The 16,535-nt window shown below is 42.2% G+C and overlaps 1 protein-coding gene across 3 annotated transcripts in view; it reads right to left on the bottom strand.

Annotated features, from left to right (window-relative positions):
• sema6a (sema domain, transmembrane domain (TM), and cytoplasmic domain, (semaphorin) 6A) overlaps positions 1–16,535 on the bottom strand; it is a 103,412-nt gene that overhangs the window by 16,875 nt on the left and 70,002 nt on the right. For 2 of the 3 annotated variants that reach the window (XM_085294882.1, XM_085294883.1), the window contains exons 11-17: positions 15,427–15,558; positions 13,190–13,345; positions 10,532–10,705; positions 8,374–8,514; positions 8,173–8,250; positions 2,968–3,026; positions 2,034–2,054 (exon numbers count right to left, since the gene is read on the bottom strand). In XM_085294882.1, coding sequence (XP_085151008.1) covers positions 2,034–2,054; positions 2,968–3,026; positions 8,173–8,250; positions 8,374–8,514; positions 10,532–10,705; positions 13,190–13,345; positions 15,427–15,558 — 761 coding nt within the window. Of the gene's footprint in view, positions 1–1,800; positions 1,822–2,033; positions 2,055–2,967; positions 3,027–8,172; positions 8,251–8,373; positions 8,515–10,531; positions 10,706–13,189; positions 13,346–15,426; positions 15,559–16,535 lie in introns of all 3 variants that reach the window. The other variant, XM_085294881.1, reaches the window with a different exon arrangement.

The raw sequence follows: 16,535 nt of genomic DNA, 5'->3' as shown, positions 1-16,535 counted from the left end.
TCAGTCTTAAGTTTTCTCATTTTGTTTCATAGGCAAAATCTGTACATAAGCTTTGCTGAAGAGTTTATTTTTGAACCATGCTAATCACATTACCATCCCACATGCTTACAGTTAAGCCACCCTACACAATTCTGAAGAAGCTATACATTGTGTTTAATGTAATGAGCCGCGTGTTTTTTGTTTTTTGATCATCCCTAGATGCAGAGTGACAACACTTTTATCAACAGCCTCTTGTGGAGCTCAGCCCCCAGTTACCATTTTGACACGCTATCTGCGTGAAGGAGGTGACAGCAATGTGCGTGTGTGTGTGCATGCGCATGTGTGTTCCTTTTCAATATGTGTTTAGGCGTGTGTTTGAAGGTGGGGAGGCATTTCAAAAGGCTAAGGTTGATGCTGCTGGTAGAGTACGCACAACAGGCACCTACACAACACCACCCAGAGCCTCCTCCTCTTCTGTGTGGCGTGGCAATCATTAAAATGATTTATTTAACTATTGGCCCAAGGCTGAGAGATTAGTGTGACAGGCCTATTTTATAATTCATTCCCCCACCGCCAGGGGAAGTGCAATTTAGGCAGATGACACACATAGAGAGAGCTCGGAGCCTCAGAGCTCCTCCACGGATCAGGGGAGAAAAAAAGGGGCCTAAACTGCCGACGGATGCACATCTCTCTCTCTACAGATTAAAAGAGAGGCAAGGAAGTCTAGTCTGGAGTAGGAGAGAGGAGAATAGAGAAAGGGCATTTATTTATCTTCAAATCCATATCAACCACTGACAGATAGATGGAAGGGCTGAGACTTTGTTTGGGGGGAGGGTGTTGTAAACTAGGTGTGTTTAAGTGTGTGCCTGAAAACACACAGCCCAGCCTGTGGGAGCATATTCAGCGCTACAGGGGTGTACACCAACACAGATGCTTTTTCCATGACCCTGGATTTCCAAAAGGAGGGAGATTCACAGTGGGGGTACAGCCACAGGAGGGTTAGCGAGAGAAAGTGCTGGGCTTTCTGCTACGGCTTCAAAATATCTATTCTTGTCATTCTGTATGGATCTGGCTGTTTTGATCTGGCAGCTGCGAGGTATGTGTGTGAGAGAGAAAGAGATTCACTAAAAACAAAACTAATGCCTCCTCCGATTAGATAAAAATAAGGTGGATGTGCGCGTAGGTGTGGGTGATATGGATAAAAGGGACTTTACTGCAGGCTAATCACATCTGTTTATCATTCCTTAAAGAGACTTCAGTGAGGAAAATGGTATCAATCGGCGGCAGTGAAGTGTAATCGTAATATTGTGTTGTGGGATTAAGAGAGTAAACATATCTGCTAGGAAAGGAAGCCAGCCGTAGAACAGTGTGCATGTATGTCTGTGCATGTTTACATTAGCCCTTTTGAATTAAGCATCTCAAACTGTGCAAAGAGTCTGTGCAGTTAGCGGGAACATATTTCCAGACTCGAAACAGGCCGGTTTTATTTCTCGCTCTCTCTCTCTCTGTCAGCACATATCCTGTTTAATGTGCATGCTGAAGTATTTCTTTACCACCAAGGCCTTTAACCACTAACAACTAGATCTATCCAATTAGCAAAGCAAAGGTCAGGGATAATCGATGCTGTTGCACATGGGGATAAGGCGATTGGGCACTGGGAACAAGGAGGGGGAAAAGAGAACTAATAGAATCACAATCAGCATTAAAGACCTTTAATTCTGATTTCTATCACTGCGACCTTTATTCTAAACACTGCGAGGAGCACGGGGAGAAATAATATGAGCAATGAAAGTGACCGAGTGTACTTTAATGTTTCATTACCTTCGTAACTGGAAGGGACGTCTATCAAAAAGAAGGAGTGAAATCAATTCAGTTAAAACCTTGAGTCATTAATAACCCTTCTTTATACATGTGGGAGGAGTTTTCATTTCCTTGAGAGGGGATGATTGACTGACTAGACGAAAAGGTGTGGCTGAAGTTAAAGACTAAAAGGAGATGAAATGCAGCTCCTGTCTTTTATTGGATTGCCTGTGCAGGACATGTTGGGTACTTACCATTCAGGGCCACAAATGTATCTGGAAGAAAAAGAAAAGAAACGAGGGAGAAACCTGTTATTGCTTGCAGTAAAGGGAGCTTATGCTTTAACATGATCAAAAGCCATGACTTTTAAAGTAATTTAAAATCGACTGGCTGCTCGATATTCTCCCAGCCTTAATCAGTGGTGATCTATATAGCTTCTAAAGCTAATGAAAGTCCAACACTATGGGTTCCCTTGACTAAACATACTAATGAAACCAGAGGGAAAATGCATAGCCTTTATTTACTCTCAGTAAACAGTTGAAATTGAGATGAGATGAACCAAAATGAATGATTTAATATCAAATTGTTTTGAAGTTTCTTTCACAAACTGAGCTGCTCACTAGAATATCAACAAGGTTTCCCGTTGGAGAAACCAAGCTGTTATTTTGGACATGAAAAGATAAGAAATACTGTCTCTGTATATGCGCCATTCACTGTTGTAGAGTAAAAGAGGCCTTTTCGAGACTTTTTGGCCTGACTCGGTTGAGAGCCCCTTCTTGTTTTGTGTTTCAAAATGAACCCTGTGACTGCTCACAAGCGAAATCCCTTCCCTGTGTTTCTCTGAATGTTTGTGTTGTGTTTTCGAAGTGATTTGCAAGAAGGAACCTCAGTCTTTCGGCAATAGGACACAGCGCTCTATTGACCGGGGGGACCAAAAAGCAGCGGGAAAACAACAGAGGAGGCTGAGGGCCGAAAGGACAGATGGATGGAAGTGGGTGAAAGAGAGGATTGTGAGGGTGGAACAGGCGGATGGGAAAAAGGTAACGGCAGCAAAGAAGCACACGGAGAGCCGAGAGAAGAGGGAGATGGAGTTAACAAAGAAGAGAGGAATGGTGGTGGGGGTGGTTGTGTTGGTGGTGCTGGTACAGAGTGAAGGAGGAAAGATAAGAGTGAAGAGGGCCTGCTTACTTTGGCAGTCACCCAGGCCATCTGTGTTGCCATGCTCCACGTCCTGCTCAAAGGCTGATCTGCAGGGAACAGAGACATCATGGTCAGCAGTGGAAAACAGGCCAGGCCATGCAGGCTCGCCACACCTAACAAAGTAACAAAGCTATAGGAAAGCAACTACAAAAAACACCACCAATCGCAGCATATTCTATGCTAACACACAGTGTGAGCTGCAGAAAGCCCTTTGCTGGATCAGAATCAAAGAACACCTAGCAGGTGCCCCGGAGACCTAAAATCAGTGGCTATGAAGAATGCAAGCAGGTTAGTAAATCCATAGCTGGCACAAGACGTATTGCCAGTAGTGTTGATAAAAACAGATTTTCTTTTATGCGATTGCAATGAAAACTATTATCTCATGCTCTAAAGCTTAAAAAAAACTGTTCAACAATTTGTATCCCTAATTGCTTCCTTGCTGGGAGCTAGATGTGACTGATTTCTTCATCTAGAAGGTGAATGTGAAGCTAGCTAACCCAACTTAGTGCAATAACATATGTGGAAAAACATGGAGAAATAGCCTATTGCTCAGTCATTACCAGCATATATGTTGTTTGATGAAAGACTTAATATCAATTGATATGGAATATATTTGAAATATAAAGTGAGCTTTATTATTAACGTGAAAGCATGCTATTTTGGAAACAGCACTTCCGGTTAAGATAAGCTTGCTCCAGCTTCATAATCATCATATAGCTGCGACAGAAGTTTTAATCTCACCGTACTCTTAGAAAGAAAGCATAAGGGTGTATTTCCCAATTTACTGCTTTCACCAGAACTTCACTTTGCACAGTCTTGTCTTCTATTACAGAATGCAGTGTGTGACTCAACTCGCTTTAGAGGAGATGAGTGTGTAGTTACAATCACATGGGCCAAGACCAGAGCAGTGAGGGGTAACCGTGCTTGAGGGCCATCATATGACACAGAGGGAGAGAGTTTAGAGATGTGATTTTCTGATGCAATCTGCACCAAGACCTGTTTTCTCCCCGAAAGACCACCGAGCAGACAGTAAGAAGATCTGTGAAACAGAGCGGACCAACCGTCAAGCAGGATCACGATCACGCATGACAGCTCTTCACAGTCCTCCTTAGCCTACCCCCACTCCCCACCCATCCTCTGCTGCTGCTCCACCTCTTCCTGCTTGTCCACCCGCCTCCCACCTTCTTCACCCTCCGCTGGTCGCAATTACAGAATAAAGAATTATTTTCTAAAACAGCATCAGCCAACCTTTGTGGCCTGATCCGAGTCGAAAATATGTGAAAAAAGCAGCACATTTAGGAAGAACGGACAGTTGGAGCCCTGTTATTTGATACTCAGATCATATGTTTTGAAATATAGTCACAAATTAATTTACTATTCTTTTTTTTTTTCCCCCAGTTTAACAGACCCTTAATTTGAAAGGAGAGGGTTAATTTTACAGATTTGATTGCTAATTTCCACCTTCAGTTTCAAGCAGAACAACAACAACAACCACTACACAATAGCAGTATCCTCTCTTCATATCTGGGGGTACAGTTAATCAGCTTATCAGATTTGCTTATCATCCACAGTCATAATCACAAAGCGGATGCAGAGTTGCACATTTGAACCTGTCTAAGCACAAATACAGTCCAGGCACTCTAGGAATCTGCTGGATTTTCCTCAACAACATCATTACCTCGTCCCACCCTATCACAAAATATTATTTGGCCTGCAAAACACAGGTGCGTCATGGTTTCCAATTCAGACTTATAATAGCACCAAGGAGGGCGAATTAGTAATGAGCAGACATGCAATACAGATGCAGTGTCTGGGCTTTTCTTGGCACATATAAAAGTGAATGAACCAAAGTGCGAACCTTTAGTTAACGGGTTCACGTCCCATGGCGGCTGCATTATAGCAACAGAAGTGCAGTCTGTTCAAGTGTGACATTACAGATGGTTCAGCTTGGGGTTAAGATCCCACCGAAACTACATAATGCATATTTAAATCAGATTCAAGCAACATTGTACATAACTGGAGGCAGCCAAGCCCTCCGTTTTATATTACCTCGCATCGGGCGTGATTATTATGTGAGATATGTGGTTGCACAGAGAACTGCTTGCCGAAAATGCAGGTCAGGCATAATAGCATTAATTATTCATATCAGAAGTGAATGGGCGGCCAGGGATTTCATATACTGGGTGTACAGTGTAAAGAGAGTAAGCATAATGTTCCCTCAAAGTCACCCATTCATTTTGATTCATGGCTTTGATTTACAAAGGATCAGGGGGCTCACAAGAGCACATTCACTCAGTTTAATCCAGAGAAAACTCACTGCAGTGTTTTAGACAATGGTCGATGCTCATAACAACATAACTGGGTTTTTTGTTTACAAAATTAGTACCATCCAGGATCATATGCAATTAAATGTATGAACACTGGGCAACTAGGGGCCATATTGCAGGAAACCAGAGTGCAAGCTGTTTATAGGCAGCGGGTATAAGAGGCATAACTTCACATGGGAAAGCTGGCACACTAGCATCAGGGCCAGATGGAAGAAGAAAGGAGGGGAGGGTTACAAGAGAGAAAGAATATGTCAGAGGAAAGATAGAAAAAGAAAGACGGGTAAAAATAGAAACACAGACATGGATGGATATACGCAAGTAACGCGTAGCTGATTAGGTAGGCAGTCAAGAAAGCAGGGTTTTGTTTTTTAATTTTAATGAGGAGAACGGAAAGTAAGAAAAGCAGAATGAAATTGTCTTCTCTGCAGGGATCCATTTGTGTAAGCAAACAACAAAATGTCACCGACTCTCCCCTCCCTTATTTTATCCATCCTTCTGTCCAGCCTGGCAAATGTTTTGAATGGCTCACCACAGACCTGCAGTTCCTATCAGATCTAATCCCGTCCCTCTCTCACTTAAAAATATTGTACAGTAAAGGAGCGAGGTCATCTGCCCTCCTAACTCAATCAGAACAGTCCACTGCTTTGGCTTTGCAGAGTAATAATAGGATGGGCAGTGTGCTTGCGTGTGTGAGTGTGTGGGGGTTTTTCCCCTAAGTTTTGTGTGTGCAAGCGGGAACGTGTGCCTTTGGTGTATTGGCATGCCAGACCAATCATTTTGCAGCAGGGGGATCAAATTCATTCATCGTCAAATAGCCAGTGGAGCACCGCGCCTTTTGTTATGACTTCATCTGCAAAATGTTTTTTCCCACCACAAAACTCCATATGCTGTTTGTTCAGAAAGCATAAAGTGGTTCTGTGTCATGACTACAGCCACAAATTATAGTTACTGCGACCATCCAGCTTTCCCGAGCGCTGCGTACCAAACCCCGAGCCCGCTGCAAACAACACTTTCCTTCCATTCATCCTTCCAATAGCCCCTTCAGCTGAAGGAAATTGCAGTTACAAACCATAAAATTAGAAAGATCACAGATATGACAAGCAGGGAGAGGGACTGGCACCAGGTATGACAAAAAGGCGAAATGCTGTTTTACTAGTTCGATTCAGCCAATTCCAAAGCAGTCCACAGTAACAGTTTAAATGAAAAAATACACTGTTAGAGATAAATGTATTATGAGATGATGTTGTGGGCATAGTACGTGCATCTAAATACTACAATACCCATGAGCCTCAACTCCAGTTGGAGGTAAAGGAAGAGCAGCAGAAAGCTAACAAAAAAGTGCTAAATTTCCACAGAGCATATTAACCAGCTTACTAACGTATACAACTAAGTTATTGAATGCAATTTAATACATTTTCATGGAGCCAAAATTAGAGCTGGGCGATATGAGATTTTTTCATATCACGATATGTTTTTTTCATTTCAGGCGATAACGATATCTATCACGATATAAGCCAAATAACTATATTTGTAAGATTTAAATGTGCCGTTGCTCACAAGTAAAATGTGAAATAATCAGCAGCTTGTTTTTATTTAAATATTTATTTCCCATAATAAGTTCAACAGGGTAGATGTACTTAAGGAACATGAGACTTTTTCAGATAAATAAAGGCAAATATTGCAAACTACACAAAAGGCAGCCGCTAAAGCGTTTAAGTTTCAAAATAGAACAAATGAAACAGACTAAATTGTCAATTCCACTTAGAAACAAAGTATTAATTCTAAAAATAAATCTTAGTTTGTTTTACAGAAGAACAGACAAAACTGACTAACTTTTGTCAATATCAAATAAACTGAGAACTAAAAGGAAATTCTCAATCTCTCCTTGTTGTATAGCTGAGCTTTTCAAACAGTTTTAACAGTTACTTTAGTCTGACAAAAGCCGAATGACGAATTAGCGCTTCCAGTCAGAGACTGAGGCTACGTCCACACGGGTATTTTTGAAAACGGAGATTTTCCGTTTACGTTTTAAAAAATAATCCCGTCCACACATAAAGGCAGAAATGAAGGAAAACGCTGCTATGAACATGCCAAAGCAGCAGGTGGCGCTAGATTCCTAACCGTGCAGAAATGTTGGCCAATCAGAAGTCTAGAAGCCTCGGTGGGAAAAAGTAAACAAAGCTGGGGCATAGAAGCATAACCGAGTCGTGTGTGTGGAGGGACAGTAACTGTGTGTATATGTAAGCATTTAAACACTGCAGAGAGTAGAATTAACAGTAACAGTATTGTAGAAATTCATTTCACCGAAACAATAACGTGGCGCACAGTGTGACGCATGCACCAGTTTATTGTATTTCCAGACTTGCTTTCGGCACAATTTACAGTGCACGCTACTCTGTTTTTTGTCAGACTTGAAATAGCCGAAATACCTTCACACTACGGAACTTCTATGGCTCTTCCGTTCGACAATCTCTCCGGCATTGGAACCATCGTCTGTTTTCTCTTCGGTCACGCTCGGTTGATTTTTCTAGTCGGCACACTCATTTCCTCCATTATGCGCTGGCTCCATTACCCGCTGGCTGCTTCCCAAACAAACACACGTGCGGCTTGGCACTTGTGCTGTACGTAACAAGTCACGCGACGTGACGCTGCGGCTGTGATTGGTTCGGCTCTGCGCTACTGAATTTGGATCGGCTGACTTTTTTTTTTAAGAGGACAAGAGCGGCGAGGTCTATCGCGATAGCTTAATTTCTCTATCGAGTAAAAGTTATATCGCGATACATATCGTTATCGTTCTATCGCCCAGCTCTTAGCCAAATACCCAAAGCATGCAGCTCCTTTGACTTCGATTGTCTTTATTACTTACTTAGTGTTGCCAACCACCTGTCTGCAGGCTCCTTCTGGGACCCAACCACAATATGGGTCTCTGGAGGCTATACAGGACCTGGAGAAGAATTGCACACACCATTAGGCCCATTCTGCACATACTGTTTTCTTCTTTCAGAAGGAATGCACATAGCTCAACCACTTGAGTAGGAATGATGATTTAATAGAGTAGCAAACTTACTTCTTGCACCGCCCGTGCCTTTCACACCGAGAGAGCGGCACTTTAACCACACAGGAGGTGAAGGCGACCCACAGAGCGTGACTCTTGCTGTCTATCTGTATACCTACGATGCGCTTATCTTCTACTCCATCTATGCTGCACCTAGAGGAGGAAAAGAAGACAAAAACTGATTACTTTGTATTTTCTTTTTCAGCTGATTTATTGTGCTTTTCAGTAGATGCTGTTAAAATGGTGCTCAAATGCTCAAAAAATACAGGCACAATTTCAAATAAATTTCACAGTTTCATTGGGTCTTGGATCCACATGGTGCCAAAGAGAGTGGATATCTGTAATCAGGTCTTATCAAGCACAGTTCTGACTGTGATCGCAAGAAATTACCTGCTCTTTAACTCTCCTGTTTGCAAGGGGTAGGCAAGCAGAAAAAGTTGGTTTAAGGAGCAGACTCGGAGCAGCTAAAACTCTTTGTTTCATTTCATGGAATGAACTAAAGGGCCAGCATAAGATAAATGAGGAACATTAGCAAAGCTGATCTAGGGTATATCGCCCTTAACTATATGGTAGTTTAAAGACAGAGTAGAGAAAAGTTGGGCATCGTAAAATGAGATTTAGCTTATTTAATGAAAGAAAGGGGAAGATTAGGATGTGGCAGAGAGACAAACTGTGAGGTCAGGGAGGACAGAGATAATGCTGGACTTGGGAACATGAGGTCACAAACAGAGCGGGAGATAAAGAGAGATAAAGAAAAGGGTGATACAGATACAACAGATAAACAGACAGATGGGCACTGTGAGCAGTCAGCAATAACACTGCACTTAACTGGAGAATCCTCTAACACTAACTCAAAGCCCCCCAACTCCAACATTCCTCTATCTCAGCTAGTCTTCTTTGTCTCAACAGCCCCATAGGAGTGCACTGTAATCCCTCTGGGGCGTGTCAAGCATCACTCTATCCCTTCTCTCTCGCTCCCTCTGTTCCTCTGTCTATTCTACCATCCAACTCCTGGGATTTAATCTTTCCTTCGCAGAGCTTTGGTCCTGTATTAACGCTCTAAATTGGGGCTTACAGTTCATCTACACCGGGTAATGCACAGCAATCAGGCCTACACTGATCCGGCCGGCCAGGCAGGGAAGCAGGCAGGCAAAGTCACACGCCGTATGCGGCTAAAGCCAGATGGCCATCAGCCCACGAATGCTCGGTCCCAGCCAGAGAGACACAGAACAGGAGAGAAGGGAAACAAAGGGACGCGATACTGGGAGAAGGCAAAAGGAGACACAGCAAGTAGAAGTGAAGAAGTAGAAGCAAGGGCCTGCCCTGCATCCCGGACATATGGCCCATCACATGGTCGCAGCATGTTGGATAATCAACAGTAGGAGCCTTGAAAGCCCTCCCATCAAGCCTTCCGTCTCCTTCCCGTATTCTTCTCTGCTTCCTAACACAAGCCTCTAGTCTTCCCATCTCTTCCCTCTGGTCTTTACCACTCTTCTCTCTCCCTCCTGTGTTTATGCTTCCATCCATTACCTCTCAACCAAATATTTGTTTTGGCAGAGTGAAACTGTGGCTGATTTTTCCTTATTAACTTTTACTTCAGATGTACAACAATACCCAGCTCGACCCTCTGTACCAAGTTCATGAACACACACACTCAGACACACACACAAACAGACTTACATCCATACATGCACCAACAGATGTGTAATGTATTAGCGAGAGATCCCAGGCTGGCTCTGAGACACACACAGACCTCAGTGTGAGTTTCTATGCGTGTGCTTCCTTTAATCAGCCAAGGTTTTAGCTCTGCTGTGGTTGCGAACCACAGTGCTACGTTATCCAGAGCCTTAGGGTCTATGTCTTTAATTTAGTAGCTGTGGCTGGGCAGAGTGTAACCTGATAAAACTCTTTTAAATGATAGAGTAGCCATCTGGTTGGCTGGCTTCGCAACATAGCTTGGGTCAGGGGAACGGACTGGTAGTGATGGAGCTGGTGGGTTGGTGGGTTGGCTGAGCCGATAGATGGTGGAAACAAGCAAAATTAAACACATTCACTCTCTACAGAGCACACACGCATGCAATAACTGTACTTTCTGTGTTTATAGCAACTGTATCCATGTGTTTCTCTATTTCTGTCCATTGCATATACACGTATGCTCGGTTTTACATACTTGTCAGGGTTGTAGACACTGAGCTCCTCAAGAAACAGGCTCTCGTTGAGGAAGCCGTTGTTCATCTTGGCCAAGAATTTGAGGATGATGCCTTTCTCAGACCCCAGAAATACTACTGTGTGGTTTTTATACGGCCCTGCCTCACTGTCCACCACAATGCGCGTCAGACGATACCTGAAAAAGGAGCAGCAGGTAAAAATAACCAATCAGTCAATTAATTAGTCTGTTAGCCTGCAAGTAGAGGAAAATGTTTGCTCACTAGAAAAGCAACACCAACAGCAGGGACCTAATGCAACTGTTTTCAACTTTTTCTTCCACATCTGGGCCACTGGAAAAAGTTAGCCAAAGAACAAAATAGAATAAAAAAAACAGGAGGATGTCATTTTCCAGATAATAATTACCTAATCAGCCAATCAATTAACGTACCTTCCACCACGCATGTCAGAGGTCTAAAATAGACTAAAGAACAGCAGTGGGCGCGCATTAATCTCACTAACTGATTGTCATTTGATTACAAGCTCACAATCAGATTGCCATAGGGCCTGTCAGGTGGTTCCTCAAGTAAAAACACTGCAAAGAAGTTGCTCAAGCAAAAGATAACAAGCTCTACTTTCAATTTCTAATTGACAGCTGCTGATCGCACAGTTTGGCTTAGCACCAGTTGGATGTGCATAAAACTCAGAAGCATACCAAACACTTTAAGGTTGGAAAATTAGACACCTGCCAGTCAGTGAGATCTGGACCGGCGCCCTGTTATCTTTGTGGGTGAACGGGTTTTAGAAATACCTCCTGAGGCTGCTTACTCTTACCGACTGATGCAAATATCTAACTAAGATACTGTTTAAGTAATCACAAAGGCATGCTGCCTATGTGAACACCAATAATCACCAATTATTTTTAACTGAAGTATATGTGATCTAAAGATGAGAGTGTATTCAGAAATCTTGGAAGTTTGTTTTGTCCTCGTTAATGTTTACTAGATACTGTCTAGGTGAAAAAGTTTGTCATCAGATCATATTTATTTGGGGGTAATGAGACTAAACTTAACCCTACTCGAGTACAGTTTTACACCATGAGCCCATTAAAAAAATAATAAACAAAGCCACATCCTCTTATCCCATTCACTGTTTTTGTTTTCTTTATACAGTATATCCTTTGAAATGCTCTGTGCCTCCAGCTTTATCTAGTCAACATTACTACCGGTCTGAAGATTTAATTTGATTTTGATCTATTCATTCATAACAGATGCTCCAATAACCATTTCAATTAGGCTGATCCCAGTTAAATAATACAATCTCAAAGACTAAGACGTTCACTGTCTTTCCTACTCATGATAATAAAAATCACAAGAAGGGGATTCTTCACTGTCTCACCCGTCTTGGTGATTCATTGTGCCCAGACAGCTGAGGTCTGTGCCACTGCACAGCAAGTCTCAAGCGGTCTCAAGATGGAAAAGATTTTTCAAATTTGAACTTCTTTCTGTGTATTGAGGTGTCCCCTCTGGGGTGTAACAAGGATCAAATCCTATTACCGATTTCATTTCCAATTGACTTCAGCTGAAGAACAGTATTCCACATTGAAACCCTGACAGATATCATAAGAAGCCTCACTCCTCTTCCACCGCATATGCTTTCATGCTGCTTTTTGGGCCTACATAATACTTTCAAGAACCGCCTCTGACTTCCCTACAAGCTCGCTGTGCTCGCTGTGATGACATTTCAAATCAAATCAAATCGTCTGATTGCTGATTATGTAAAGATAAAGAAAAAAAAGCGTGTCACTCATAATGTATTCTTGTGATAAAGCACACTAATGAACACAGAGTTGTAGGGATAACCTTGATGAAAGCTGTTCATATTCTGACTAAGCCACTGCAGTATGTAGGTCAGACCTCGGCAAAGGAGCAGCAAGATGTGATATGATGCAAATAACTTGTAAAACGTATGAAGAATTCTTTATGTAGCTATCTTTAAAGTGATATTACCACCACTGAGGCCTGTCAAGGATCTGGCAAGCCCAACTTTAAATCTTGAGCAGCTGTAATCCATATCCAAGTCCAAATGAAAAACTAGATCTTTTACTTTTTACCAAATGCTCTGTCAGCTACTTTTGCCCTGCCGATGGGATGGCGGTGTGCTGTCGCATTCCCCCCAGAGGCTGAAATGTCTGTGTGTAGTGCAAGTAAAAGCCAGACAGACCTTTATGATCAAACGGCATCAGCCACAGTGCACTGGCTTTTGAGAAATTGGCTCAACTACAGAAACTCAAAGGAAAAGTCACCACTGAACAAAAAAAAAAATCTGGTTTCTTTTGTTTTTTCCCTGTGAAATCTCCCAAGAGGATTTTAAACAACTGACAAAGAGCTGAACTCATTGTTCTCGTGTAAATGACACGTTTCAGCATGAAGATAAGCATCACTAAGGATTCAAACTGTTTGCGTTGTCTTCATGACATCACCACGCTGTCACTCAGAGAGAAAGCTAGTATAGATAGGTGTTTCCTCTACTACAATGAAAATAGGTCAGTGGCTGGAGTACCTTCAGGCTTTCTTTTAATGAGCCTGATTCTCACAGCAGCACTTCATGTAATTATTGTCCTGGGCTGAAGAGGCTTGTAGCCTTGATGATGATGATGGCCTCTGGAGTGTGCGATACTTACCGAACCATGGTCTTGAGAAACCAGGGCCTGTTAGCAATGGAGGGTACGGCCTCGTCCATCAGAGGATGCATCTTGATGAAGTTGAGTGTGTCATCGGGGAACTCATTGGATACCTTATACCTCTCCATCGGTGGAGTACCAGCACAGTTGCCAGGCCTACAAATGGAGTGGCGGAAGAGCAAGGTAATGAAGAGGAGCGATAATGGCAGAGGGAAAAAAATAGTGAATAGAATATGGAAAAAAGCACAAATGAAAAACCACCACTTTGACCGCAGTAGGAATGAGCCATTTTTCATGGTAAGAGCTTCAACGGAGGAAAGAAAGTTCTACTTTCTTAAAATCAATGAAAGTGCTGCTTTAAATGACTAAACTCTCATTCCAAGAGGCTTTTGGTCACATAGGAGGGCGCAAGATGTCTCCTTTTCTGTGGCTTCAGGCTAAAGCACTGAAGCATTGTATCTATCTGATCCTTTTACGGGGAGTTGGTGAGCTTCTTGTAAAAGAGAAGCTTCTTTTGATAGCATATCCCCTTTGCAGCCATCTCACCTCTGAGAGCCTTTAAAACCCTTTACTGCTTGGTCTTTGATACCCTGCCATAGCATATAATCCACAACAGATCCCAGAAATATTAGCCATCTGGCCACTAAATGTGTGACATGAAAAGACCAAACCCTATAGTCTGTTATAAAAATATACAAACCTTACTATGTATATATGCACATGTTATTTTTAATTTATTTAATTAGAATTTTATTGACAGAATGATGCAGTGAAACCTTTGCTGATTTGTATGAAATAGAAATTCATTCGTGCTAATGAAATCCCCACGTTTACATGCAAAAACTTCACTGTATGGCATTCTGGTGCAAAACAAAAATTTGATTAGACAAGTGATCTCCATTATATGGCAGCTGTGTGCATCTAAAGCCATTAGACACGCATGTGAATTTACAACAAATTACCTTGTGGGCTGAACATGATTAGCAGAATTTTCTGTATTATATGGCGGCTGTGTGCATCTGAAGTCGTTTATAGCAAATTATCTCGGGTGCGCAAGATAATAACTTGAACACACCAGATATAAACATCAACTTACAGGACTTTAGGGAACACCATAGAAAACATGTCAGCTGATTCTAATGTTAAGCTATTCTCACAAGTATTACTGCTTCACTGTAAAAGAAGAGAATAATAGTTTGTGCTAGAATTCTAACATTTCTGTTACTGCATTTACGTCCGGGCGCATATGGGCAGCAGAACGAAAGCAGACATCTCTTAAATACGAAAATCTGTAAATGATTCAGTATGAGTGTCTAACACATGGAGTAACAGTCTGCTGCGGAGCCAGACCTAGGTGGCTTTGTTACAACTCTCCGTCTGTTTGCTCAGTGATAAAAGGTCTGAAAGAACCAAGGGATGGAAATGAAATCAATCACATCAGTTACTACAAAAACAATGGTGGCTGTACCTGCTCTTTGAAGCGTCTGACCTTGTTGAACATAAACAAGTAATTACATGCTAATTGAGGTAAGTGCGTGAACTCACACAGATACGCACATTCACACAATGCATGGAGATTAATGCACAAAATACAGTACGGGCTCTCTGATGGTGAGGAACTGTGTCCTCAGCCATATGGGACACACACACACACACACACACACATTTATCACGGCCCAGATCTTTGTTGCAAATCTCTCTCTCTCTCTTTTCTGGAGGAAAGGACAGCATCCTGTTAGTGCACTAATTAGTTTGCAATAGATGGGAGATTGATCAGGTTGGTACATTTGTGGAATTAGCCAGCCATCTGTAAAATGATGTCATGCTTCGTTTATTGAAGCTAAATTAGCTGCGTGTGAGGCGTGGGTGGCAGCGGTAAGGTGAGGTAATGGGATATGAGTGCAACTGTGAAAAAAGGTGGTCTCTACATGAGTAGGTGCGTGCTGCGTGTGACACAATTTGACACATGAGCGTTTTCTGACGAAATTAGCGATGCACTAAATATGAGGCAACATAAGTTAAGAATAAGCGATTATTATCCCATTGTGGTATAACAAGTGTTAGGAATTGACTGCATAGTTACATATCTTGTCTGTGCGTGCACGTGTGAGACAGCCAGGAATGAGGAGAAACACAGGAAGAGAAACACTCTGTGACTGGTGTGTGTGCTGCCTTAAATCCTGTGCGTGCCTGCGTGTATGCAAGTGTGCTCGCTGGTTAATTAACTGCTGCTGTACCTTGGCTTGGGAACCTTCTCTTCAGGAAAAGGTGTCCAGGTGGAGTCTGGTGATTTCTGTTCTTTGAAACGCCCTGTGAACGTGTTGGCCACCTCCGCCATGTCATAGGCACACACTGCCGAACCTGGAATACTGCGACGGCACACACAAGCACACACAACTAAATAAACAATCCTCTTGACTGAGCATATCAAAGAAACACCTTGCTATCACCAGGAGACAGAAAAATGGATTTACAATCCCTTCTCAGAAGGGTTAAATCCCTTGAGGATGGCTTATTTTAGCTGTTTCCTGTTTACACTGGGTGATACAGTCAAGTTTTGAGTGTTGTGAAGGTTCTGCCAGATTAAAAAAAAAAAAAAAAGAGGTGCGTTGTTTATCCTCACTTCCCTTAGGTATACAAGAAGACACTTTACACTTTCCTCAATTTTTTAACATAATTTGATCAATTTTTTTCATTAATAAAAGCATTTATTTCTTTTGTTCTCTACTGATCACCATGTCAGAGCTTTCGTGCATTCACTTATGTGTTATTGAATGTAGTGATTTACGGGTTCACACATTCCCGTACAGTAACCTCTAACACTGACTTTCCCCGAAAGCCTCCAGGCATCAAAGTTCATCACCAGTCCACGCTTGGGGCCAAATATGGGCAACAGATTATCTTATTATCACTTTTCATTTTAAGGGGAAAAATACCCATCTTATGATTGCAGTGGAGCCACTGATTTCTTTGTGTCTGTGTGAAATCAATGCATAGCAGATTACTGAGTCACTTTTCTATTTTTTATGCTTTTTTTGTGTCCAGAAATAAAAACTAAGGGCTGTTTACAGAAAGAAACCTCTCTTTCTCTCTCAGCTTGCTGGATTTCCATGCTGTTACATCATGGGTTAAACTCATCATGTAGACATTTGGAAGACAGCAGACACAAGGGTAGCATTATTGAGAGCAAGGTCAGAAAGCTGTTAATTCTTGGCTTAGCTACTAAATTACAGTAATTACCCTCTGCATTGAATATGTACAAAAAGTTAGACAGTCGTATGTCTGTTTATATCGGGCTGCTAACGAGACAGAATTAGCTGGCCGGTTAGCAAAAGTCTGGGCCGTG

This window comes from Mchenga conophoros, linkage group LG12, assembly GCF_057382185.1.
Source record: "Mchenga conophoros isolate Kocher_MC1m ecotype Shallow Benthic linkage group LG12, M_conophoros_male_GT1.1, whole genome shotgun sequence".
Taxonomy (NCBI): Eukaryota; Metazoa; Chordata; class Actinopteri; order Cichliformes; family Cichlidae; genus Mchenga; species Mchenga conophoros.
This window is presented reverse-complemented; position numbering and strand designations above follow the sequence as displayed.